The sequence below is a fragment of the Canis lupus genome, chromosome 16, assembly GCF_048164855.1.
Source record: "Canis lupus baileyi chromosome 16, mCanLup2.hap1, whole genome shotgun sequence".
Classification (NCBI taxonomy): domain Eukaryota; kingdom Metazoa; phylum Chordata; class Mammalia; order Carnivora; family Canidae; genus Canis; species Canis lupus.
The window spans coordinates 29,229,159-29,254,980 of record NC_132853.1 but is presented as its reverse complement, the minus strand read 5'-3'; the positions used below and the strand labels follow the sequence as shown (position 1 = coordinate 29,254,980).

Below are 25,822 nucleotides of genomic sequence, written 5' to 3'. Positions count from 1 at the left end.
GCAATGGGAAGACCTTTGTAGAAAATGCTGATTCCCACCCCTCACCCCGCCCCCCCCAGCCTTGTTCTTTATAACTTAATGAGACTGGACCTGCCCAGTGTTTGGTCAGCAGAACAAGGGAGACTGGGCATTTCACCTTTGTGTGGGGGGTTCTCTTTTTTACCAAGTTTTCCAAACTGGAAGTTTAATTTGTAATTGAATTAGAGGAGAAACAATTCTTAATTTGAGACCATGTCCAGAGATGGGATTTTTTGTTTCTGGTTCTTCTTACCTGGAGCTCCTGGGATTGGACTCTGGGTCTCCATTTTGCCTGGAGAAGACTTCACCGAGCAGGTACTCACACCCTGATGGTACTGGGTTAAGCCCTCAGTCTCCTGGAGAAGAGCCTGGGAAGCGTTCTATGACTTTTGGACAGCTGATCTACCTAACCGGGAGTGGGGATGGGCTGGCCACGGTGCCTCACCTGGCTGCTCTGTGGGGCCATCACAATGAAGGATGTGGGGACAGTATGGGGAGGACTTCACAGCCCCATTGTGAGCTAATTTGGAATCTTTAGGGTGCCAACATGAGTCACAGCCCACACAGGCCCCCTATGGATGAAGGTAACAACTGTTTGAACATCAGGGCTGGGCTGAGACCAACGTCCCTGAGGCATGGCTCCAGCACTCTGATTCCTGGGCCCCAGCCATGCTGAGGGTGAATTGCCCAGCTTACCACCATCCCCCACCCTCAGTGGCAGCACCAGATACCACCCAACAAGGTAGGCATTGGCTGTACAGCATTTATCTAGGTCTTATGTTTGTTTCTGGTCTGCTGGGAAGGCCCTCTAGGACTATACTATCCTTTAGGTAGCCACTAGCATTATGTAGCTATTTCAATTAATATTAAATAAAATATAAATTCAGTTTCTCAGTTTCACTGGTCACATTTCAAGTTAGCCCCCTGTGACTAAGTAGTTGCCAATATTGGACTGTAGTCGCCACTTGGAGATCACCCTGGCCTTTACCTCTTGTGACCTGCTCTGCTTTGGCTATGTTTCAGTTGCTGCCACTTGTTCCCATTGCCTTGACAGTAAAGGTCAAACTCCTTTTATCTGGCCTCCTACCAGCTCTTCAGCTTCACTCCCAGGACTTGTTCTGGTCTGGGACTTGCTGCTCCCTTCCACCCGCAAAGGCATCTTGGGTTTAGAACCTTAATTTACGTCTTTAACCCACCATTGCAACCTGAGCAAATTCTTGGTGCCTTTGAGGCAGTTGGATTCTGTTGCCTACTTCTGATATTGGGCTCAGTTTGGTGCAGGTCTGTGTGTGAGAGACACACAGATTATTCAGTACACATTGTGAGCTTCTGGTGGACAGAATCTTTTTCTTGCAGCAACTTAAGCGTATTTATGTGTGAATTATTACGTGAGTGAACGTATGTGCGTAACCTCAACCTGATGAGGAATCAGGTAAAAGCATCCTATGAAACTAAGAGGCCCTTCTGTGGTCTTGCACAGACCTCTGTGGTCTTCCTTCAGTAGACTGGTGGGGCGGGTTGAGGGGATGGGATGGAAGAAGGGAGGGGGGACCTTGACCTGGCCCATAGCCTGCTGTTCTCTGAATGCAGTGGTAGCAAATACTGGGCTTCAGGTCTTGGATCATGTTAGCTGTTCCTGTCCTTTGAAGACCCCCTTCAGGGGGAAAAGCCCCTGAACAACTTGACGTCCTGGGCATTCTAGAGATGGAGTGTCTTGAACACCAGGGGCCAGTCTTTGGTAATGTGAACACATAACCCTGGAATATTGGAAATGTTCAAATTTCAACTTGCCAGGAGTGTGGGGTGTGGGGATGGGGTGGTATAGAAAAGTCCATTCAGAATGCTGAGTGGATGTGACTTCACTGACCAGGCCTAAGTCCGCAGTGGACTTGATGGCCACTTGGCTACTAAGTGCTTGTTTTTATGATCAACTTTCCCATCAATTAATTACATGCAGCTCTTTTTTCCCACAATAATTGCAGCCAAATGGGCTTAGTCACTGGGACCAACACTGTTTGTACTGTTCCCAGAAATTTGTTTTCTTGTTTAGCAGAAGGCTCTAGACTGCAGTAACTGGGCTGGTCATCGGTGCTGGGAGTGAGGCCATTACTTCTCCAGAGGTAAGCTTTTCTGAGAAGCTGCAGGTTCCTCTGGGAGAAAGGAAAGGAATCCTTTTAGAACTCAGACAGAGCAGGTAAACCTCAAGGCCTTGTGGGGCCACGGCACGTGCCTGCCTTCAGCTCTGTGTGACCACTGGGCAACCAGCCAGCGTGCATCTATTCCCGGGCAAATGGACCTGCTAAAAATAAGCAGGCAGCTATTTAATTCCAACAGATTCAAAATAGCCATGTCTCCTCCCCACCAACCCTCAGGCAGGGTGCTGTATCCTTCTCCAAGGCTTTTCTCTGGCTTGCCTGAGTGTCTGGGGCCTCAGGAGGGGGGAGGCCCTGGGGGAGGTGGCTGCCTTCAATTAGCTTGTGAGTGTGAGGCTTTTAGACCTATGGTGTTAAATGCCACTCAGATCTGGAGAAGTTCAGTTTTTTTTTTTTTTTACAGAAAACCAAAAACCAGGGCAAAGAGAGCAATTCAGGAGTCTGTTCCAGAGAAGGAAGGTAGCAGAGAGCTTAATAAGGCTGAAGTGTGCACACCTGCACATGTGGGCCTATGTGTATATGCACAGGTGAAGGCGGCCCTGTCTGTGAATTCAGGAAAGGTTGGTGCCTCTCACAGCCCCTGTCTAGGCCTATCAGACCATGTAAAGTGGGGCACATGGCACCTTATCAATTCACCAGAAGTCTTTTAACTGAGGTGAGATTGGCTGGGTAAGACCCTTGGAAGTTAAGGGCTAAGGAAGTGAGGGACTGCTTGGTCACCTGGCGCTCCCTGAGAGGCACCTCCAGGCAGCGGGACTCCTTTGTGGGGGGCAGCTGCTGATCATATGGGCTCTTGGCTCTGTTCTTGGTGGAGATGGCTAATACCTCTAATCACAGGCCCTAGGTAGCAAGGAAGAAAACAAAGCACGCCTTCTCCTGTCTGGGGATCCTTACACCTCTTTTCTCAGATTGGGGGAGCACTTCAGTTGGGCAGTTCTTGTACCTGTAGGTCCTCATAGAGAAAAGCAGTTTCCCTGGAGGAGCAGGGATACTGTCTCCTGGCTCCTAAGCTGTAGGCCGAGTGAGAGTGGTGGGCACTGGGGACCTAGGTGCAGCATACAGTATTCTTTTGGTTGGGTGACGTGGCCTCAGGGTAGCCATGTTAATAAACACGTCCTAGGGGGCCCTGGTGCCACAAAGCAGGAGACATCTGGCTCAGAAATGGTATAGAAACTTGTTTCCTGGGATCCCTGGGTGGCGCAGCGGTTTGGCGCCTGCCTTTGGCCCAGGGCGCGATCCTGGAGACCCGGGATCGAATCCCGCATGGGGCTCCCGGTGCATGGAGCCTGCTTCTCCCTCTGCCTGTGTCTCTGCCTCTCTCTCTCTCTGTGACTATCATAAATAAATAAATAAAAATTTAAAAAAAATTAAAAAAAAAAAAAAAAAAGAAACTTGTTTCCTGAGGTGTGATTAGCTGACTGTAGAGGGCTGTGGATGGTGGGTTTAGGGGCTTGGAGCCTGAGTCTCTGGTGAACAGGTGGGACGAGGAGGGGGAGGGTTTTTAGGTGGGAGAGTGGTAGAGGTGTCCTGGCAAACTGCAGAGCAGTGCTGTGTCCCCAGTGATGGGTCCTGTGTTCAGTGTGAACTAGGTCTGAGAAAAGAATGGATGAGGTGGAGGCCAGGGGGCAGTGACACAGGGGGCCAGGGTCCGGGTGATGTGTGGATCAACTAGGACCAAAACCAGGCTGGGAGTGTGGGCCTCTGCCTTATAGGCAATTCTTGGACTCTCCAGAGGTGAAGGGGAGGGTGGACTGCTGGACCCTTAGGATCAACTTCTAGTACCAGAGGGGTGGAGGCCGCTCCCAGCTATTTTGAGAGGCAGCTGGTATCTTGGGTAGCAACTCCCTCCTTTCACACACACACACACACACACACACACACACACACACACACACACCTCAATTTGAGGTTGGTCTTGGGCCCCTTGTGTGTAAAACAGGGAGACTGCCCTCTATGGGTTCTTAATGAAGTTCTAGGATTCTTTATCTTCCTCTCTACCCCATTCCATGTAATCTTATTCCTGAGATCAGAGAATTGGTAGAGATCGTGGGAATCCTAGCTATAAACCCTGCTGAAATGAGATTGGGTAGTGAGGAATCAGAATCTAAAGTGACTGGCAAGAGGAGAACCTGGTTCAGACCTGAGCCACACTGTTGCATGTCACCTGTTGGGGGGCACTGCTCTGACAGTAGGCCTTGTCACAGGCATACTGCCTTATCCTGAGAGCACCCTTCCCCCACAGCCTCTATTCCTCGTCAGATTTTATTTTTATTTCTATGTGGAAGACATTGAATATAAAGCAAGTACCACTTCTTCAGGTGGTGTGCACATTGTTCTAGAACTGTGATTCTCTGACGTGAGTGTACATTGGAATCACTTGAATTAGGGGTACTTGGCTAGCTCAGTGGAGCGTGCAACTCTTAGTCTTGGGGTTGTTAGGTTGAGCCCAGTGTGTTGGGTATAGAGATTCCTTAAAAACAGAAAAATCTTAAACAACTGCCCCCCCCCCAAAAAAAAACCCAAAGCAAACCAAAAAAACCTGGTACCTTGGTCTCACTCTGAGAGATTCTGATTTAATTGATTAGGGTGCCACCTTGGCCTTGGGATTTTAAATGCTTCTCAAGTGATGCTAATGTGCCACTAAGTTGGAGTACTGCTGATAGAGGTTTAAAAAATCTCTTTCCCCCAAAGGAAGAGATTTTTATCTTTAATTAGCAGATAAGAAAAAAACTATTGGAACTAATAAATCAGGTCAGTAAGGTTGTAGGATACAGGATCAATGTGCAAAACTGTTCCCTGTCTTACAACCGAAAGGCTTGGTGTGTATCCTTCCCAGTTTTTCAATAGGATTGTGCGGATATAGACATTCCGCATATGGTGGTCTACAGCTTTTATTTTCTGTGTCATGGCAGTTTTTCCACATCTGTACATGAGATCAGTTTCCTTCCTGATCACTGGTATGCCCATGGATCCTGCAATATATTTAACAGTGATTCCCCAGAATTTTGTTTCAAATGATGCCCCAGTAAGCCTTTATATAGACCTTTGCCTTTGCAGAGTTACTCTCATTTGTTCTTTTTTTTTTTTAAAGAGAAGATTGCAGGTATGGGGTTTTTAGGTCATAGGTTATAGCGTTTTAAGAGCAATATGAACTTCCCCTTTCCTTGGCCCATATGATGCCTCATTTCCTCAGACGCGTAGGTGTGTTCCAGACTTAATGTGGAGTAGAACCCGAGTTCCAGTCCTAGGCTGTATGACCTTGAGCTTTCTTTCTTTCTTTTTTTTTAAGTTTTTATTTATTTATTTAAGTAATCTCTACACCCAACGTGGGGCTCGAACTCACAATCCCAAGATCAAGAGTTGCTCGTGCCACTGACTGAGCCAGCCAGGTGCCCTGACCTTGAGCTTTTTAATTTTTTTTAAATATTAAGCATGCTCCACACCCAGCATGGAGCACACCTTGGGGCTTGAGCTCAGGATCCTGAGATTGAGACCTGAGCGGAGATTGAATGGAACGTTTAATCGACTGAGTCACCCAGGTGACCTTGAGCTATTTTAACCTTGCTGTTGGCAATGCATTCCAGACCACGTGGTTGAGGATTTAGTGATACAAAGGGAGAGCATCTAGTGAGGTTCTTTGAATCTGAAGTTGTAAGGAGCGTCATCGTCATCGAAGTTTCTGCCTAGAGGGATTGATAGGATCTTCTGAGCCTGGCCACTGCTTAGCTGTGCTTTATATTTTCCAATCCCACGGATTCACTTTCAAAGATTAGCAAGAAGGTTTATGGCTTTCTCTACGCCCTCACATTGGAGCAGAATATATTTTCCAGTGTTCCTTTAGTGTAATGTGTTTGTGAATCTCCTGGGGGTCTTGTTAAAATGCAGCTTGTGATTTAGTAGATCTGGGCTGGGGCTGTATTTCGAGCAGATTCCCAGGTGATGCTTAGTGCTTCTGGTCCATAGACTGCTCCTTGAGAAGCAGAGTCCTAGAGCAGTGATTCCCAGTGGAGGCACAAATCCAAAGTAAGCACAATAAAGCACAAACCCAAATTAAGGTATAATTCACCTTATCAGTGGAGGATTTTTGGTTTTAGGAAGATGTGATTTTTTCAGACAATAAAATTCACTGGCATGGGAGGTACTGAATTATAAGCATTCTAAAATAAGTCTGTCACATACCTCTAAAGAGAGCTAACCCAGCTTTGCATAGCACTTAATACATATCTTGTACCAACCATCCTTTATGAGCTGTGTCCCCTTCTTATGATGAAGAAAACTGAGATTCTTCTCTCCTTTACATGTCGACTACCTTCTTCTGGCCCTTTATCATTTCTCCTGGCCTGAATCCAATTGACTGAGGTATCCACATCTGTGTCTCTCGATATGCTGTTCATCCTACCCCCAGGATCAACTAGTAACAAGTTTGGTGTGTGTGCTGTGCAGACCTCTGATGGTTCCCTTTTGCCTACTGGATAAAGTTCAGAATCCACGATGAGGCCCCAGAACCCTCACTGAGTCCACTAAACCGCTTCTTCAGGCATGACCTGTATCATCTTGCCACTGTATATTTTGCTGGTCTCTCACCCTGGAGCATCCCCCTCATCCTTTTGAAATCTTACTCCTTGGGACACCTAGGTGGCTTAATGGTTGAGCATCTGTCTTTGCCTCAGGGCATGATCCCGGGGTTCTGGGATCAAGTCCCGCATTGGGCTCCCTGTGAGGAGCCTGCTTCTCCCTCTGCCTATGTCTTGTCTCCCTCTCTGTCTCTCAGATTAAATAAATAAAATAAAATAAAATAATAAAATAAAATAAAATAAAGAAATCTTACTCCTCCTTTGTTCCATCGCTCTCTTGCTGCATTACTGTTTCATTGACTCATGATTTTGTGGGTAACGTGAGGGACATATATACATGTGGTTTCATGGGTACTTAAAAATACTCCAATGTCGGGGCACCTGGGTAGTTCAGTCCGTTAAGCGTCCGACTTGATTTTGGCTCAGGTCATGATCTCATGGTTGTGAGATTGAGCTCCACTTTGGGCTCTGTACTCAGCAGGAAGTCTGGTTGAGATTCTCTCTCCCTCTCCTCTCCCCTGCAAGCTTACTCACTTTCTCTTTCTTTTTTTTTTTTTTTTTTTCACTTTCTCTTTAAAAAAAAAATAATACTCCAATGTCACCTAAATAGATAAGTGTTCTGGGAGTTTAGAGAACTAAAACACCAAACACATGATCCCCTTGGGGGAACATGGAATTTGGCATTGAGAAGTGATAAAGGAAGGGATTTGGGTCTAAGAGAAGGCTCATCTTGTTTCAAGGAAGTATGCATGGACAAGGGAGCAGAAATGGGTGTATCTCCCTGCCCACTCACCTCTAGTGGATCACCCTGTGGATATGAGCAGCGGGGAGGGATGCGCCTTACAGGGAAAGGGGAGGGAGAACAGCTGGTTATCTTCTTGTGCAGTGATATCAGGATCCCCATACTTGGCTCTCATAGCATCTCTCTCTCTCTCTCTCTCTCTCTCTCTCTCTCTCTCTCTCTCTCCTCCCTCCCTCCCTCCCCCTCTCCCCCTCCCTCCCTCCCTCCTCCTCTCCAGGTATAATTTCTTCAGGCCTCCAGGATGGCCATCCAGTTCCGTTCACTTTTCCCCTTGGCATTGCCTGGAATGCTGGCAGTCCTTGGCTGGTGGTGGTTTTTTTCTCGTAAAAAGCATGTTAGCAGTCAGGACAGACAGGTGGAGGCCAGCGCTGTGGAGCTGAGGGCTAGCCATGCCATCAAAGAGCCACTCTCCATGGAGGATCCCTGTCCTGCAGTAGTAGCAACATCCCCCAGCATCATACTGTCTGCAGAAAAGGAGCCATCTACTGTGAGCAAGCCTCCCATGGAGCCCCCAGCCATGCTGCGGCCACATTTAACCTGTCGCAGGTCAGAGTCCTCAGGCAGCCTTCCTAACACCACAGACCCAAGATTTCGACCAGGAACGCTCAGAGATGACAGCGCAAAGGTGGAACTAGCCCTGACGGGTGATGAAGCCAGGTCCATCCCTCTGGAGTGTCCCCTTCCAACCCCAAAGGGTGTTCCTTTCCCCCACGAAGCGGCTGAGGTGTGCAAGCGAGAGTCCCCATTCAATGGGACAGGAGGACTGAGCTGGCAGGGCCAAGCTGCAGCCCTCCAAGAGAAGCCAAGAGAAACAAATGGAGCTGAAGGCACTGGTGATGCAGTGTTAGGAGAAAACGTGCTGGAAGAGGGTGTGTTGTTCCAGGAGCATGACTCTGAATCGGAGATCAGCAAGGCGCCTAGCCCAGCTCCCTTGGGAGGAGCAGGGGAGAAGGGGAAGGGCAGCCCGCCACAGGTGGAGGAGGATGCAGCGGGAAAGCTGCTGAGCAGCCTCATCGAATCGGCTCACACAGAGCTGATGGAGGATGATGAGCTGCTGGCACCTCGGGTCAGCAGCAGAGCCTGCGATGCAGACAGCATGGGAGAGCTGGGCAAAGAGGAGGCTGTGGAGCAAGATGAGAAGATTGAGCAGGCTGCTTACCAGATCATCTCTAGAGTGATCTTGGAGGCAACTGAAGAGGTGCTGGCCACCACCATGGGCAGGATTGCAGGTCGGGTGCATCAGGCTTCAGCTGGTCAATTGCAAGGGCAGAACGAGGAGAGCTGTGTGCCAGTCTGCCAGAAAACTGCCCTGGGGCAAGATGCTGCTGAGCCCACTCCAGCCATTGCGGAGGTAGTGGAGGCAGAGAAGGTGGTGGAGACAGTGACAGAGGCAATGGCAGAGGCGGTGGTGATCTCCGGCCAGTCAGACCCTGCCCTCCCCTTGCCAGACCTGCCCACAGAGGACTTGCCATCACCAAAGACCTACATGAGCTGCCTGAGCAGCCCTCTGTCCAGCCCCACTAAGGATAGGAAGCCAAAGAACTCTGCACACCATATCTCCCTGGCCCCCAGCCCGTCGCCAGCTCTGCCTCAGGGAGAGTCTCCAGATGAAGCAAGTGTCCTAGTGGGAAATGCTGGATGCATCACCTGTACTTCTGACAACAGCCAGGATGTCCCTTCAGTGGCCTCTGAGCAGTGCTCAGATTCCGTCAGCACTTCGGGGCTTGAAGACTTGTGTACAGACACCAACTCAAGCCCCAGGGGCCAGACCATTTCCCCACCGCTGCCAGAAAGTACTGTGCCCTTCAGCAATGGGGTACTGAAGGGGGAGCTATCAGACTTGGGGAATGAGGATGGATGGACCGTGGAAGCAGAAGCAGATCATTCGGGAGGTAGGAGGGTCTTGGATGTTCCTCGCTTAGAGGACGGGGTGGGGGTGCTCCCTCTGTTATCTGGGCAAAGGCTGCTGGTGCCCCTCCCTCTGCTCCTTCTGCAGTAGTAATGCTCTTCAACTCCGTGTCCCAGCTGCCCTGCAGAAAGTCGGGGCACAGCATAACACTGGTGGGTAACTGAGAAGTTAGGCTGTCCCGAACCCGCAGAGCCACGGGAGCTGTAAATTGGTTCGGCAGCCAGGACCCTCCCCAGTCCTGAAGGAGCCAGCTCAATGTGGGGTTTGTCGACTAACCTCAGTGTGAGCCTCTTTTTCTCTCTCAAACCACCTCTTGAAGGTTTTTGTAATGGAGAGGCTTCCTTAGTTTTAATTCCCAAGTACCAAGAATGGGTGTGAACTTTTTTTTTTTTAATGGTTTATTTCCTTTTAATCATGTGCTTGTTCCCATGTCTTCACCTGCCTTCCTTCTCCAGAAGCTCTTACCGGGTAAGTGCCCAGAGAGCGGCCACAACCTTGACACTTGAGGGAGGCTCTCGCCCTCCTGCCTTGTTGCCGCCACTATTCCTCCGCAGAGGGCCTCCGCCATTTCCTTTCTGTGAGCTGCAGTTCCACCCCCAGGAAAGAGGGGCACTTCGGTAATGAAGTGTCCACTGGGGTTTTCGGGTGCTGACCCCAGCATAGACAGTTCAGACCGCTAATGGACAGGTCAGCAACTCCTGACCCTGGTTTCACAGCTACCCTGGGGTATTTTCCATTATTTCCTGCAGAGAGGCCATGAATTCCCTGTGGGGGTCTCTGACTTGTGTGTCCTGGAGCCGTGCCCTACCATCTCCACTCCAGGAAGGCAGGGAGTCTTTATGGGGAATTTTACTTCTTTCAGTAGCATCTAGTGTGTTTCACACACCACATTTTGTCACCTCCAAGATGGCTTTTGGGTTGATTAAGAAGACATCACTGATTTCTGTACCTCTAAGTGAAAGAGAACTCATTATTTGATTGTGATCATAGAAGGCCAGAGCGTATAAGATGCATCCAAATTTCAGGGATGTTAAAATGTGTGTGTGCTTTTTTTAAAAAAAGATCTTAAAGTGGGTAAACAAATATTTTCCTAAGAATAATGGAGTTTCTCTTTATCCACTGGCCCTAAGCTGAATTAACAGACCCATTACAGCTGTGTCATGCCACCTCTAGATTGGTTGTGGCAGCTACTCAGGTGTGGTGAAGGCCTTCAGTTGAGGCCTCGTGGAAGAGAGGGCTATGACCGTGGGGAGGTACAGGAACAAGAGATGGGAGCGTGGCATACCACTCACTTGGCCCTCAGTTGGGCAAAGCATAAGCTCCCACCTCCCTGGCATCTGATGTACCTGACCATGCACAGCCCTACCTGGTGCCTAGGGGCCCCACTGAGGAAGCTGGCCTGTGAGCACAGACTGCTAGAGTGCTGTGTGGTCTGAGCCACCTCTGGGTGTCCCTGGAGTGGCCTGTATCAGCCAGGCCTATTCTATCCAGGAGAGGCTGGGGCCCCTGGTGTTGAGGGACAAGGTCACTCTCAAGGTGACTTGTCCTTATCTGGGGGCAGAATCTCTTAAGCCTTACTGTGCATCCAGACAGTACATGCGTTGCTTGGCAAAGGATTATGTCCAGAGTTTGGAGAAACCATGTGTATAATAACCTAAGTAGTAGAATCTTGGGAGCGATCTATTTCTGGTAGTTAAGTCCTCCATATTTAAGCCAGAGGCCTTTCTCTTAAGCTGGTCTGGACCCCTGTTTTTCTGGGATAGCCTCTCTGGCACACTCTTGAGCAAGAGAGCAGCAGACCACATTGATGCCAGGGGCCTGCTTCCTGCTCTGTCTGTTGTCTGGGGCATGAACTTCAGCCCAGTCTTGGGACCAAGGGGTAAAGATCCACCATGAGCCCAGAATGTTAAGAGTTGCACAAGTCAGGCCTAAGCAGAGGGAAAGGAGGACCTCCTTCCTTCATCTACTTCCAGTAGAGCCCCAGGGCAAGATGAGAATGGGGCCCTCAGATGAGCCAGCAAGGGAGGATTCTTCTAGCTCTGCTGGACTGAAGTTCACTGCCCATGGAGCCCAGGCCTAGGTCCCTTGGTCTGAGGGGCTGGCATAGGTGCTGGGGTGTGGACCCCTTGTGACTGGTTGGTCTTTGTGGAAGCCAGCACATATACAGCTTCTGGGACCATGTGGTCTTGCTGGCCTGCTCCCCCACCCCGTGGACTCCCCTTCCCAGCTCACCACTTGTCTCTGCTCCAGCAGCTGTGGCTGGGCGTGGCTGCCAATTCAGCAAGTGGAGCTGTGAGTGACAGGCTAAAATTAGGTGTATCTACACCCCCAGTCCTCCTTTCATTGGGGTTGTTCTAACCCTTCTAGACTTCGGGTTGACAGTCACCTGCCAAGCTTGAGGAGGGGGTGTGGGGCGGGGGCCTCCTGGGAATGTGAGTTTGGAAGTTCTTCATTGTTGACTGCTCTTAGCTGGCCTCTGTGTGTCTGTGCATGCTGCTTCCACCCCTGCAGGCTCGGACGGGAACAGCATGGATTCAGTGGATGGCTGCTGTGGCCCCAGGAAGACTGACAGTTTCCAGAATGCCCAAGCAGCCTCTAGTCCTAAGAAGGTCGACCTCATCATCTGGGAGATTGAAGTGCCAAAGGTAAGGGCTGCAAGCTCCACACTCCTACAGGCCCAGGGTCATCGAACTTAAGGGAGAGGGAGACAGTAAACCTGAAGCTGCCCCCCGAGTGAGCCAGAGGCTGAAGGGAGCAGGAGTGTCACACCCTGCCAGGGCCCACAGAGCTTCCTGCCAAGTGGAGTTCCCTCAGCTGCCTTCAGGAGGGACCTGTTCTCGTCTCCTTCAAACTCACACACAGGCTACTTACGCTCTCCCTGGGGCTTCCTCCTGTGTGCTGGGGCTCAGATCTGTTTGGAGATGCTAGCAAAAACCAGCCTGAGGACGTGAGCTAGGCGGGAGTCCCTTCACGGTGCTCTGCTCAAAGCTCTCCAGTGCAAAGTATATTTGATAATTGAGCACAGCATAAATCCATATTTCAGAGAGCTTGAAAAGTATAGAAACATATGAGGAAAATAACAAGCTGCTCTAATCTTACCCCCGGGAGTGGCTGTGAAGACTTGTGTTTCCTTCTCGTCTTGCACCCTGTGGTTTTTAAACAAAACTGAGATTATGTTGCTTTAATTAATGCTTTTAAATATTTAACAATTTAATTTTCCTGCGTTATTCTTTTGAAAATATAATTTTAACTGCATTATTCATTGTAGGAATGTCAGTTTACTTCACCAGTCCCCAAATCCAGGGTACCAAAGTGTTTTCGAGCTTCTTGCTATTCTAACTTAAAATTTATTAGCTCGATCTTGATGTTTATCACGGGGGCTCAGAAATAATTGGCCAACTGAATTCTCCCAGGAACTTAGCTCCCTACCGCCGCCATGGAGACTTGGCTTGGTTTGAACTCTAGGTCAGGCAGGCTGCTTTGACCCCAGGGTGCTGACTCCCTTGGTGGTTCCCCCCTTGCCCTGTGACCCTGATAGCAGTTGTGCCTCCTCCTCCCTTAGTGGTTGCAAAGGGCACACCCAGACAGCTCTAGGTACAGGGCGACCATGTCCCTGGTAGCTCTGCTGGTGTACGGTTGTGTGGGATTGTCTCAGAGCTCGCCTTACATCATGGCTAAGTTGGGCTTCTTCTGTCTGCCTTGAGCTCTTGGCACGCTGGGCACTTCTACAAGCCTCGTGCTCTGAAGGCTCCGGCCCGCTATCAATTGGCAGCAGAAGCCCAAGGGTTCTTTCTTCAACTTTTATTTTCAAATGGAGCCTTTTTATCTTTGAACCCGGATAGACTTGAAGAGGTCGGAGGAGTCGTAAATCGACCCTTGTGCTGTGGTGGAACCTCTCCTAGTGTAGATTTGGGAGGAGAAGATGCTGGCTTTGCAGCCTTCTGGATGTGGGCCCCGTTGTCGGGGAAGAAATGGGAACTGCTGAGTCCTGGAGCCAGCCAGACTGTGTAGTTCAGCCATTTAGCAGTGTGATATTGGGTGAGTTACTTAGCCTCTTTGAGCTTGTTAACCTCATCTGTAAAATGGTGATAAAGGTATCTGTCATAGCTAAGTGCTCGGAACAGTGCCTGGCAAATGAGTGCTGATATGTTCACAGTTAATGATATATTTGAGCTTCACTTTGTGTAAAACAAAGGTAAGTCTTTGGGAACGTAGGGAATTGGTTTCCTATTAACACCCCAATCGTCTCTTTCTCTTTCAGCACTTAGTTGGTCGGCTAATTGGCAAGCAGGGGCGGTATGTGAGCTTTCTGAAGCAAACGTCTGGTGCCAAGATCTACATCTCCACCCTGCCTTACACCCAGAACATCCAGATCTGCCACATAGAAGGTCAGTGGCAGCTGTCCGCTTGGGTTTTGTTGTCTTCCCTGAAATGTAAGGCATTTGAATCTCAGTTATTCCCTTTTTGGAATCTAAGTCTTTGAATAGAAACCCCTGCTCATCCCAGGTGAAGGGAACATGGTGGTGATGGTGGGGGGTCTTCCTTTAGCCCTCCTCTCCAGTTCAGCTACTTGAAGGAGCCTCCTCTCCCTCCCCCAGATCTTGTGGCCAGGAGAGGTGTGGGCACTCACATGGGCAGGCTGGGGTGGCCTGGATTTATGGTGCCCGCTGCCTCACACAATTCCTTCACAGAGCAGAACATGATTCCCCTCCGGTTGGTGAGGGCTGGACCTTTCCCATCAGCTAGCCTCCTATTGCATTCAAAGCATGGACACAACAGCAGTGGTATCACTTGATAGGTCGGTGGATTTCAGTCCTCTTTAGATAACCTTTCTTAAGGCAAAACAGCTTTTTGGCTCTGTAAAGATACCTTTGAACTCTAGGAAAGCTCCTGCGGGGTGGGATGTGTGCATGGGTTTGGATTTGCAGTTGGTCGTATCCACTGTGACTCTCCTGCCTCTACCCCATTTAGGCTCTCAGCATCATGTAGACAAGGCGCTGAACTTGATTGGAAAGAAGTTCAAGGAGCTGAACCTCACCAATATCTACGCTCCCCCACTGCCATCACTGGCACTGCCTTCTCTTCCAATGACTTCCTGGGTGAGCATGCACCTGGCGGACCAGACCAGACCTTTTTGTCTCCCTTTCATGCCAACCTCCCCAAATTAGAAATCCCTGAGACCATGGGTCAGGAAGGCCAAGAGCTTGTTGATGCCTGTGACCCCTCCCCTCTAGCCTCCTGTGGTCAGTTTGCTTCTGCTTCTAGCCTGTGTTCTCTGTGGCTGGGCTTTGAGGCTGAAGTGCTGTTACAAAACCAGACATGCCTCTGTCCCCACTTGGCAAGGACCGTTCTTCTCGGGCTCAGCTGCCCTGACATCTTTTGTGTTTTCAAGGCATTTGCCTAGAAAGGAGTATAGTCTATCCAGGAGACTGGGTGTACCCAGACTGGTTTGGATCTCCTTAAAGCTGGTGATATGTCCGGAGTCACAGCCTTGGGGGCCTGGATGGGCTTGTAGTGGGTCCTTATGTTCCTTACTCCTAGTCGAGCTGGGTCTAATGGCTCTGGTGAAGAATTCCCTTCCCCTTCCTTCTCAAGGGAAGTATCTAGATTATAAAGGAGAAGAAATTCTCCCCACCCAGCCCTGGAAGCCAGGTGGCTCTTTTGGAGGTTGTTCCTGGAGCTTGGCAGGAGGAGGAAGCTTCTATCTTAGGGCCTCTGTGTGTTGGGGCCTATCGCTCAAGATCTTACAGCATCCTGCCAGCTCTATTTGAGCCTCATCTCCCAGGTAGAATTGTAGAGTTCTGTAGACCAGAGATGATGACTATACTTCACACATGGGCTGCTGCAAGAAAATTGTCTCCCTCGCTTTTGTTTGGGATGACTGACTTCTTGGTTCTGTATTATTCCACTCCAAAGATGCTTGTGCCATGGCAGGAGGAATGAGTGTCCTGTTACTTCCCTCTGGATATTTGGGAACAGGCTGACCCCACTCTGTGCTTTACTTTTGAATCCTAGCATTTTTTTTCCCCAGCAGGCTTGGACCAGACCCATTCTTTAATTTTATTTTATTTATTTATTTTTTTTCCATTCTTTAATTTTAAATAATTGAGCAGCTGGGATGGCTTCCTTCCCTTGTACTCTCTGTGGTTTGGTAGAACTGGAGAGGAGATCCCAGGTGCCTTTCAACCAGCCACACCCCAGGGAGGGATGAAGGTCAGGAAGGTGGCACATCTTCCTGTGTCCAGAGTACCTAGATGTGGTCTGTAACTTGGCAACAAGAAAACTAGTGTCTAGGGACAAGTCTTTGATGTGGGCCAAGCCACTGAGAAAACCTACATTCCAAATCCCAGAGTGGGAATGAGTTGGTAGGAGGTCTGGCGTGCAGAGAGGAGGAGATGGTGTGACGCAGACTATTGGGTTCTTGCTGGCAGGAGAACAGAGTAGAGGGGTCCTGTTGGACTTGCAGCTCCTGGAGTCAGCAGGCAGGGCCAAGGATGCTGGCTCAGGGGCCTGGGGCCCACCCACCTCTTATGCCTCAGTAACTTGTTCTCCGTGGCCCCCCATTCCCTTGCCTTTGTTGGGTGTTACAGACCCCTTGAGAAAGGGACCCTGCCCGGGCCCCTACACTACTTCCCCAGCTAGCTCCTCCCTGCCCAGCCTTGAGTTGAGGCCTCCTCTACAGGTTAGTGTTGGTATTGCAGGGTAAGGGCTGCTGAGCCACACTTTCCATGGCTGACATAGTTTTCCTTGAACTTCTGCCGTTTGGGTGCCTTGTTGCTTTGGGTTGCCATGCCCTTTACAAAGATGTGCCAGTTCAGAGACTTGCCCTGGGGCCTCAGGGCTTATCCAAACATAAGAGAAGGATTGCTGCAGTGCCTGCTGCCCCTCCCCTTTCTCTACAGCTCATGCTCCCTGATGGCATCACTGTGGAGGTGATTGTGGTCAACCAGGTCAACGCTGGGCACTTGTTCGTGCAGCAGCACACGCATCCTACTTTCCATGCACTGCGTAGCCTGGATCAGCAGATGTACCTGTGCTACTCTCAGCCAGGAATCCCCACCTTGCCCACCCCAGTGGAAAGTAAGTGCTGCCCCAGGGTCACTGGGGAGCCTTGGGTTCTCAAGGGGAGGAGTTTTGGGGGTGACCTGTTCTGCCCTTGGTCTTGATCCAGGAGGAGGCCATTCTGGGATTCTTCATGGGAACAGCATCCCTAAGTTTTTGTCATCAGTGTGGAGTTACTCTGGGCTGAGTTTCCCAACTATCCCAATGGAAAAGGTCTTCCCATTGGCTGACAAGAGTCCCATGGAGTTAGAGTAGAGTTTTGACACATGAACTCAGATCCCAGCTCTGCAATTTATCTGTTGAATGGAGTGATGCCCATTGTTTCAGGAATCAGGGTTGGATTCTATGTGTGTTATATGTAAAGTCCTTGATCCAGATGATAGTTCTTGTTGAAGCTCCCTGAGAGCAATAGACCCCTGGGGTGGGGTGTCTCACCTTCCTGCAACCAAGGAGAAAGCAGGCTCTGAAGTCAGGTGGCTTGCCCAGGTGATATAAGAGCAGGACCTGGGATCTAAACTTAGCTGTGCTCCTGAGTCTTCTTTGTCACTATTTCCTTATCGCCCTTGTTGGCAAGAATCCAATGTCAGAACATCTCTTCATCCACTCCTGTCAGGGACTCCTAACCTGGAGTGCCCTGATGGGCACCAAGGCTTTTAAGGAAACCTTTGAAGCTACCTGTGGCAGAAATAGGATTTAATTGTCAGTCTTTTAATGTTGCTTTGATCCAGCAGTGAAGACCAAACTGGGATCTAAGAGGTGACTGAATCAAAGGCTCCCTTTAAGGGTCAAGGTCAGGACCCAGTGTGGTCAGCCATGTGTGCAGGTCTTCATGCTGTAGTTCCATCTGTCCTGGCCCTGTGGCCACAGGGCAGGTGACTGCTGGCACACTTGCTACCTGGTCGTGGCTGCTTGGGATACCTGTGCTCTTGGTGCCTTCCTGAAGCAAAGGCTAGAAGAGGCGAGTTTTAAGCCTGGGAGTCTTCTGACCAACTTCTGAGTCACCTCGGGCCAGAACAGGCTCTAGTTAATAGGCCAACGAGATCTGCTGCACTTGGAGGTTCTTGATTCTTTCTGGGACTTTCCCTAGAGAATGTAAGTCCCCATTCTCTAAGTTTGGGATTTTACTTGATTTCTTCTGATCCGTCTTTGTCCATCTAAGGCTTTTGTAGGTTTCAAAGTAAATGGATCTGGAAGAGTGCTTTTTTGGTCTGGAGAGCTTTTTGGGTAGTACACATGGGAGGCCAGATTTCCCATATCCAGATCCTTCCCTTAATACACTCTTGGGCTCCAGGGGAGCTTTGGAGACTCTTTGCTATTTCCTGGCCCTGTGGAGACACCGGCCCCTTGGAAGTGATGTGGGGAGGTGGGTAGTGTTGACTGGGGTGACCCTTGGTGCCCTGCCCTATGCCAGGAGTATCCACACGCTCTCTTCCTGACCTGCAGTAACGGTCATCTGCGCTGCCCCCGGCGTGGACGGTGCCTGGTGGCGAGCCCAAGTGGTGGCCTCCTATGAGGAGAGCAATGAAGTGGAGATACGCTATGTGGACTACGGTGGATATAAGAGAGTGAAAGTGGACGTGCTCCGGCAGATACGGTGGGTCCACCCTCCTCAGACAAACACACACCCTGCGTACCTGGGGTGTGGGGTTCCTGCCTAGCTGGCTCAGTTCTACCAACTCTGGGACACAGGTTGACTCTTTCTTCTGCTGCCTACTCTGGTTTAGCAGAGTCTGATATAAACAGACCATGTTGTTCCTCCCAGCTAGAAAGGCCTCTTGTGGCAGAGGTGCCCCAAGAGCTTCTCTCTGGGAGCTTGATGGCAGATGCTCTGAGGTCAGGTTGCTACACAGGGAGGCCTGTGTTCAGGCATGCTGGGAGTTGTGGCCTGCTGCCTAACATATATGCTTCTGCTTTGCCTCGTCTTGGGTTGTGGGAGGCTACACTACAGCGCTATATCACAAGGTAAATATGGGCTGAAGTGGAGTTGGCCTGTGAGTTCATAAACAGTGTTCCTCCCTTGCCTTTCTAGATCTGATTTTGTGACTCTGCCATTCCAGGGAGCAGAGGTCCTTCTGGACAGTGTGATGCCCTTGTCAGGTAACAGATGGGGCCTCTGGCATGGTGGGAACAGTGGTTGAGAGTAGGTCTCTCTCTTTGAGAGCCCTTATTTGCACTTGGAGGACATAGGCTAACACATATTGCTTGCCCCTGTCAGAGTTTCCGATTGAACAGATTTGGGCTAGGGCCCGAGGACATGCATTTCTAACGAATACTCAGTGATGCCAGCAGCACCTTTCAGGGTGGACTTTATCCAGGCTGCCAGCCTTTGAGAGGCTTCTAACACAAGCAGTTTCCAAAACGTGGTCGAGACCCAGGGTCCTACCTAGCATCCATGGTGGAGGGCAGGCATGGGAGCCCACGGTACTGCTCAGCGGGGACTGCGGGGACTTTGCCGGTACTCACCTGTGTGGGATCTTACACTGACCCCATCCCCAGAGGGACTAGGATAGTGGTCCTGGGCAAGTTATTATCCTCATCTTCCCCCCAACCTTTTTTTGTTTTTTTGTTTTTAACTCTCTGGAAAGTGGGATAGTATCTGTCCTTGAGGAGTTATATAACCCAGGAACTGATATGTGGATGGTGGTCAAGTTGCAGCTACCGGTGACCAGGATTTTTGTATCTGTAGGTGGTAGTGCGATCATCCCACACTCTTCTCTATGGTCCACACCGGGAAATGCGCTAGATGCATTGAAGGCTGCCTACATCCTGCCGGCCCAAGTGCTGGGCCATGGCCTCCTTCTGTTTTCTTCTTTTGCACTTGTCCAGTTCCCCTTCATTTCTCCACGGTGTATCCAAGCCCGCCGAAGCGCTCCCTCCTCTGTCAGGCATTCCCCAGACCTTGGTGAACCTGTGTCTCCGTCCTTGTGTGTAACTGCATAAGCTGATGCAGAGTGCCACCCCCATGCCCTGCCCTCTAGCAGGGGACTTGCCCATGCTGTGCTCTGTGGCCACTGCCTGGACCTGAGGCCAGCCTTTACCACTGGGCCATCCCCTTTTGTCTTTGTGTCCCCATCTAGAAAGTGGGGGGAACACCTGCATTTGTCAGCTGTCACTGCCTCAGTGGAACAAGATTCAGCCCTGTCAGCACCTAAATGTGGTGGTGGCATGTTCCCCTTGAAGGCAGAGTCCCTGTCCCTTCACTCTTGTCCCACAGCAGGTTGCATGTAGTGGAGACCCTGTGGGTGTATCTGCTTGGAGCCCCGTGGAGGCCTGGCCTCTGTACCTACTATATAGGTGGCTCTTGCAGGTGAAGCGGCATCTGAGACATCCGCTCGGAAAGCCCCTGGAAGCTGTGTGAGTGACAGGAATACTTTGCCTCAGTGAAAGCCTAAATGCTGCTTTTCTTTTTCCTTTTAAAGATGATGACCACTTTTCACCTGAAGCGGATGCAGCCATGAGCGAGATGACAGGAAACACAGCGCTGCTGGCTCAGGTGTGTGGGTGGGAGGTGGGCAGGCTGGACAGGACAGGGTCTGTCTGAGGAGCCTCCTGCCTGGCTTGTGCAGTGCCTCCCGGCCTCTCTTATCCAAGATCTTGGATTCTTGGGAACTGACCTTTGAATTGCTTTATCCTCTGTGGCTTGGGACCGGGGTTGGTCAGCAGTCTTTAAGGAGTGGTGCACGGGGTAGCTTTTAAACGTGCTTGCTTGCTTCTGTTGTTTTTCTAGGTGACAAGTTATAGTCCTACTGGCCTTCCTCTAATTCAGCTATGGAGTGTGGTTGGAAATGAAGTAAGTTCTGTTCTTTTCCTTCAGGTGACTGGCCAGCGGTCATAGATTTGAAGCTGACTCGTCCATTATTTCCTCTTGAGCTAATCAGAGGATGTAACTATAGACCACTGCCCCCTTCCCTGCAGGGGACATTTAATTAAGTCCGGAGACATGTTTTTGGTTGCCCCAGTCGAGGGTGGTGATGGTAAGCGGCATTACGTAGGTAGAGGCTGGGGAGTGCTGCTACACATCCCGCAGTGCCCTGCAACAAAATGTCAGTGGTCCTCCTGGACCTTAGCCAAACCTTTCGGGACCTTGTGTCTCCTGGGTTTTCCACCCCATTTCATGGTGTTAAAGCTTAGATTTCTTTAGTGTGCTGAAAAGTCTGCCCTCATGCTGATGGAACATTAAATCAATGCCCCTGTTGGCCTAGAAGAGTCCTGTCCCTCGCCCCCTATTTCTCTTGGACCTATAGTGTGTGATGGTTATCTGAGACTGAGAGAGGGGAAAACCCACGTTGGCTTGACAACTGGCCCCGAGGTGCAGTGGGCAAAGCTCTCAAGGGAATTTTGTTTTCTAGGCGGTGTTGATAAACCGGTCGCTGGTGGAGCGAGGACTTGCTCAATGGGTAGACAGCTACTACGCGAGCCTCTGACCCCCGTCCCCCACAGCCGCTTCTGGAGTCTTTTTGCACTGTTGAAATTGGGCTTGGTGCTGAGGCAAAGACGTTACATCAGAATAACAAGCGTTATCTTCCCCAGAAAGTCCTCTTTTTTTTCTTTTTTTTTCCTGCTGTAGTCATGTTGAGAAGTCTCCTCTGAGACAAGGAGGGAACCATGGGTTCTTTCAAAGCCATAGGATGGTGTTTAACAAGCCAGTCGATTTAGCCTGGTTCCAAGCCTTTAAAAAAAAAAAAAAAAAGTGAAAGTAAAACTGTCTCAACCAGGTTGTCCTTTACCACCCCTTCACCCCCATTCCCTTCTTTCTTCCCACCTCTTCCCCTCACTCAGAACCAAACCAACTGTAGCAGACGGGCCAAGAGATGTGTTGCCTGAGAGGGTTTCTTTTACTTTAAAATCTTTCTTCAGGGAGCAAGACATGAAATCACTAATTGGTATTGATTACTTGTACAGCTTACGTAAATGAATTTATGATGTTTAACCAGTTTTTATACACTTCATCTAGGTCTCTAGAAGGCAGACTTTTTAATGCATCTGTAAATAATGAAGCAGTCATACCTCCGGCCTTGGTCTGTGGGGGAGGGGAACTGTTATCTTGCTAAGCCTGGTTGTAATTTGTAACCATTTTCTATTTGTGCAAACTCTGTAAATATATGTTTAAAAAAATGTAATATTTTGTATAAGATACACTGGAGAACAAAGGGAACTCAAGATTTTTCCACACCCCACATCTTCTGTAAGCAGATGTTACTTCTGCAGAGCACAGCTGCCCCTGCCAGCTCCTCCTGTGGCTTTCTGAATACTGGACAGGGTATAAGGTATAGATTGTGAGCGGGGATTTTTTTTTTTTCCTGTACAAATTTGTTAAAAAAAAAAAATCAACTCATTTGAATTACCTTACAGTGGTGTGTTTGATTCTTTTTTTAGACTGGCTTCAGCATTGTGCCACATAAGAAAGTAACTTAAACTTCTATAAATCTTGAACTGTATACACTGTAGCTTTGAGTCCATTTCTTCCAGGGTGAGAGGGTTGGAATGGGGAGTGAGGAGGTGGTTGAGTGTGGTGGGCTGGAGGAGCCCATGGAAAGGAGCCCTGAGGGGGCCAGAGGGATCCATCTAAAGGAGTCCTGGGGCTCATGGAAGATCAGCCAGAAATTTCCATCCAGCTTTTTCTTCTCCTTGCCCCACAAGGTGGCAGCCAAGCTTCCTCTGGCTTCCCCTAGTGAGTGTCTCAGATAGCCAGGCCTGAATTTAAATGAGCACTGGTTTCTACATTTCTTTTCTACATTCTCAATAGAACTTTGAATTAATGTCATCTGTTGCAGTAGTAGGAAGATTATACACCTACATGAGGAGCAGGCTCTGGCCCTTGGGCCTCTATGTCTCAGAGCTCTCCCACCCTCCAAGGGTTTCTGGAGAGTGGAGGCTGCCCAAGGGTCCTTCACACTGAAGGAATCCTCCCACAGATCTGCAGCCACTCCCCCTGGCTGTGGGTAACAAGTGGTTAAGAGCCTGGGACTAGCTCATGGGACTAACCTCAAGGCAATGAAGTAAAATCACGGGAGTGTCCCCTGCTTGTATGGAGCTTGGCCCAAGGTGAGCTCTCATGTATTTGTAGTTGCAGGTCATCTTTAATCCCAACATTATTTGGGTATGATGTGGGCCAGCTCGGGTTACAACCAGTCTCAGCTTTTTCTGTATAATTCTGCATCACTGCAGCAGACTGGGTATGTAGGAGCCTGTAAGCTAGTTTGGTGGCTGGTGGGGGACAGGGTGGTGGATAAGCAGAGACCAAGCCAAGTTGATCCAGACAAGACAAGGGCTTCCAATGAGATAGTCCCTAGGATGACAAGTGATGGGTCAGGATCCTTTGGACAAGGCCCCCAGGACTGGGAGATGGGGCAATGGGGATGAGGAGGTGGACTGCTCAGGGCTTATAGTCAGCCTTCAGGGATGGGTCCATTTAAGGAGGTTTTGGCATATGGGAGGAAACGTTGAGTTTGGAGGTTCGTGAAGGGCATGCACTCTTTGAATTCACCCTTCTCAGAGTGAATTTGGAAAAAGTTGATTTTGACCATTTTGCTGATAATCTTGTTGCTCTTACAGAGGAGTGGATTTATAGAGGTCCTCCCTCCCCTGTTTGGATGCTGGCCCTTTGAGCCAGTATATTTTAGATATGTCCTCTGAGTTAACATCCAGGGGACAACTTAAGTATGACTTTGAAAACTCCTGGTGCTAGAGGGAGACTTGGTCACCTGCCCTGGGGTATGGGGGAGACAGGTGGCATGCTGGGTGCAGGAGGCTAGAGCTTCCAACTTGTTCTCCCTGTAGGTGTTTATTTCTTTTTTTCTTTTCTCTTCTCTTCTCTTCTCTTTTCTTTTCCTTTCCTTTCCTCTCCTCTCCTCTCCTCTTTTCTTTTTTCTTTCTTTTTTTTTTGTAGGTGTTTATTTCAACTGCTTCCCCCACTCCCACCCTCCTCCTGTCCTGAGGCCCTGCAGAGGCGGTGGCTGATCCCAGTGGGGTGTCAGCATGGAGGCTGGATCCTGGGTTCCTGCTACACCTTGTGCAGCCCCAAGCATGCCGCTTAACCATCACAGGTTTAAGATAAATCAAGATGAGTGGCTGGAGTGATGGAGAGTTTACTGTGTCAGATAGTGTGCTGTTTTGCAGGGAATACTTGGTCTTCATGATGCCCCAGTGAGGCAGAGACTGACCCTGGAAATAGATGGTGACTTCATTTATATATATATATTTTTAATATTTTATATATTTGACAGAGCACAGGCAGGGGGAGCGGCAGGCAAAGGGAGAGGGAGAAACAGGCTCCTTGCTGAGCAGAGAGCTCCCTGGGTTCATAACCTGAACCCAAGGAAGACACTTAACCCACTGAGCCACTCCGGTGCCCCAGATGGTGACTTTAGAAAGTGGTTTGCAGTTGGACACTCAAAGCCAGGCTGTTGCCCCAAGGCAGGTCCCAACCAGGGCTCCTCTGAAGCAATGTGAGAATTGATTATGCTTTATTCCACACCCCCAGGTAAAAACTCTACAGTCATTAAATCATCAGCCTGCAGAAAAGTTTTACAACTTAGAATGGGAAAAACACCATGGCAGGAGGTGATCTATCATTGTGCTTATATGAGAAATTAAAATGTAAGAAATATAAATAAAGCCAGGAATGACATGTAGCATCTAGGCCAGAGTGAGCATTTTTAATCTTTGATGATCTAAAAAGGGAAAAGAATCTCCACTGGCAAATGTCATCAGTGATATGGACAGAGAATAGAATATCTGGATTGTTTCTAGACCAACAGTGTCCAGGAGAAACATGTGAGCCACGTGCATAATTTAAAATTTTCTAGGAGCCTCAATAGAAAAGAGAAAACCAAGTGAAATTTTAATAGTTTGTTGAACCCAACATTTTAACATGTAATACACATTAGACATATCAATGAGATTTTATAGTACTTTCACACCAAGTGTTGGGAATCCTGTGTGTATATTTTACCCTTCCAGCTGTCTTTTCTCAGCTAACTATGGCTCAGGAGCTCAGTAGCCGCAGTGGCTGCCATGTTGGGTACCGGACTGTCCCACTGATCACCGTCACACCCATACTGATCGCCTTATGTTTATGTTTGTCCTTATCTGATTCGAGAAGTTCTAGGTTCTTTTGCACATTTATTTTTCCAGATGACCTTTAGCATGATTTTTTTATTTTGAAAGGCAATCATGGTGAATGTTTTACCGACATTTGGAAAAAGTAATGCATGTTGGTTTGTTATAAAGCTTTATGTAATATATTAAATTGAGCTTGTAAATTATTGCTATTTAGTTTTTCTTTCTTGCCCTCTCCCATCACTACCACCCCCCTTTTTTTTTTTTTTTTGGTCTGTACTTTCCATTCCCAAGAAAAGTGCATTAAAAGATTTTGGTATTGTCACATTTTTCTGTTCTTAACTAGAAAATTCTTGTGTTTTTCTTTAAAGATTTTATTGATTTACTCATGAGAGACACACAGAGGCAGAGACATTAGGCAGAGGGAGAAGCAGGCTCCATGCAGGGAGCCTGATGCAGGACTCGATCCCAGGCCTCCAGGATCACAACCTGAACCAAAGGCAGATGCTCAACCACTGAGGCACCCAGGTGCCCCGTTAACTGGAAACTTCTGAAAGAATCTCATGGGAGATATTTTCTCATCAATGTCAAATATCTGTGGTATTCTGTTTGGTGCTTTTTGTTTTAAATTTTATTTATTTCTTTGTTATTTAATGAGGTGAGTGGATGGCTTATAAACAGCACACTACTAGAATTTAAAAAATTTTTTCAGTGAAATCTAAGAAGGTGAATCTGATTTCATTGTGGTCACTGTGGTAATATTTGCCATTTAGTTCATTTTTCTGTTCTTTTCTAATTGTTTTGGGTTTTGTTTTGCTTTTGCTTTTCTCATTTGCTCGATCAGAATTTTTCCCTGTAGTAAACTTAGCATTTATTTTTATTTTAGTTTTTTAAAGATTTTATTTGATAGAACAGAGAGCACAAGTGGGGAAGGGAACGGGAGAGGGAGAGAAAGAAGGAGAAGCAAACTCCGAGCTGAGCAGGGAGCCCGATGCAGGGCTTGATTCCAGGACCCTGAGATCATGACCTGAGCCAAAGGCAGATGCTTAACCGACTGAGCCACCCAGGTGCCCCTAAATTTAGCATTTAATATCGTGTTTGTGTTATCAGCGGATATCAGTTATTCGCCAGTAACTTTGAATTTATATTGCTCTTAATATCATGTAGTTAGGCCTCCTTTCCCCTCCAAAGAGAAACTCAGCAGAAAGATTTCTGCCTTTCTTCCTACAAGTGTGCATGCCAC

At 48.8% G+C, this 25,822-nt stretch overlaps 1 protein-coding gene across 17 annotated transcripts in view; it reads left to right on the top strand.

Annotated features, from left to right (window-relative positions):
- The window catches only part of AKAP1 (A-kinase anchoring protein 1), a 36,436-nt gene extending 11,651 nt beyond the window's left edge, over window positions 1-24,785 (top strand). The window contains exons 1-13 of one of the 17 annotated variants that reach the window (XM_072779898.1): window positions 603-760; window positions 2,072-2,138; window positions 2,575-2,826; window positions 7,780-9,439; window positions 11,968-12,101; window positions 13,718-13,844; window positions 14,428-14,555; window positions 16,359-16,536; window positions 17,962-18,112; window positions 18,548-18,615; window positions 19,938-20,011; window positions 20,246-20,308; window positions 20,868-24,785. In XM_072779898.1, coding sequence (XP_072635999.1) covers window positions 2,683-2,826; window positions 7,780-9,439; window positions 11,968-12,101; window positions 13,718-13,844; window positions 14,428-14,555; window positions 16,359-16,536; window positions 17,962-18,112; window positions 18,548-18,615; window positions 19,938-20,011; window positions 20,246-20,308; window positions 20,868-20,942 — 2,802 coding nt within the window. In that variant the 5' untranslated portion in view covers window positions 603-760; window positions 2,072-2,138; window positions 2,575-2,682 and the 3' untranslated portion in view covers window positions 20,943-24,785. Of the gene's footprint in view, window positions 1-601; window positions 761-2,048; window positions 2,139-2,574; window positions 2,827-7,764; window positions 9,440-11,967; window positions 12,102-13,717; window positions 13,845-14,147; window positions 14,255-14,427; window positions 14,556-16,358; window positions 16,537-17,929; window positions 18,113-18,547; window positions 18,616-19,937; window positions 20,012-20,245; window positions 20,309-20,867 lie in introns of those variants that run through there. The other 16 variants (XM_072779904.1, XM_072779897.1, XM_072779903.1 and 13 more) reach the window with 16 other exon arrangements.
- The last annotated feature ends 1,037 nt before the right edge of the window (window positions 24,786-25,822 follow it).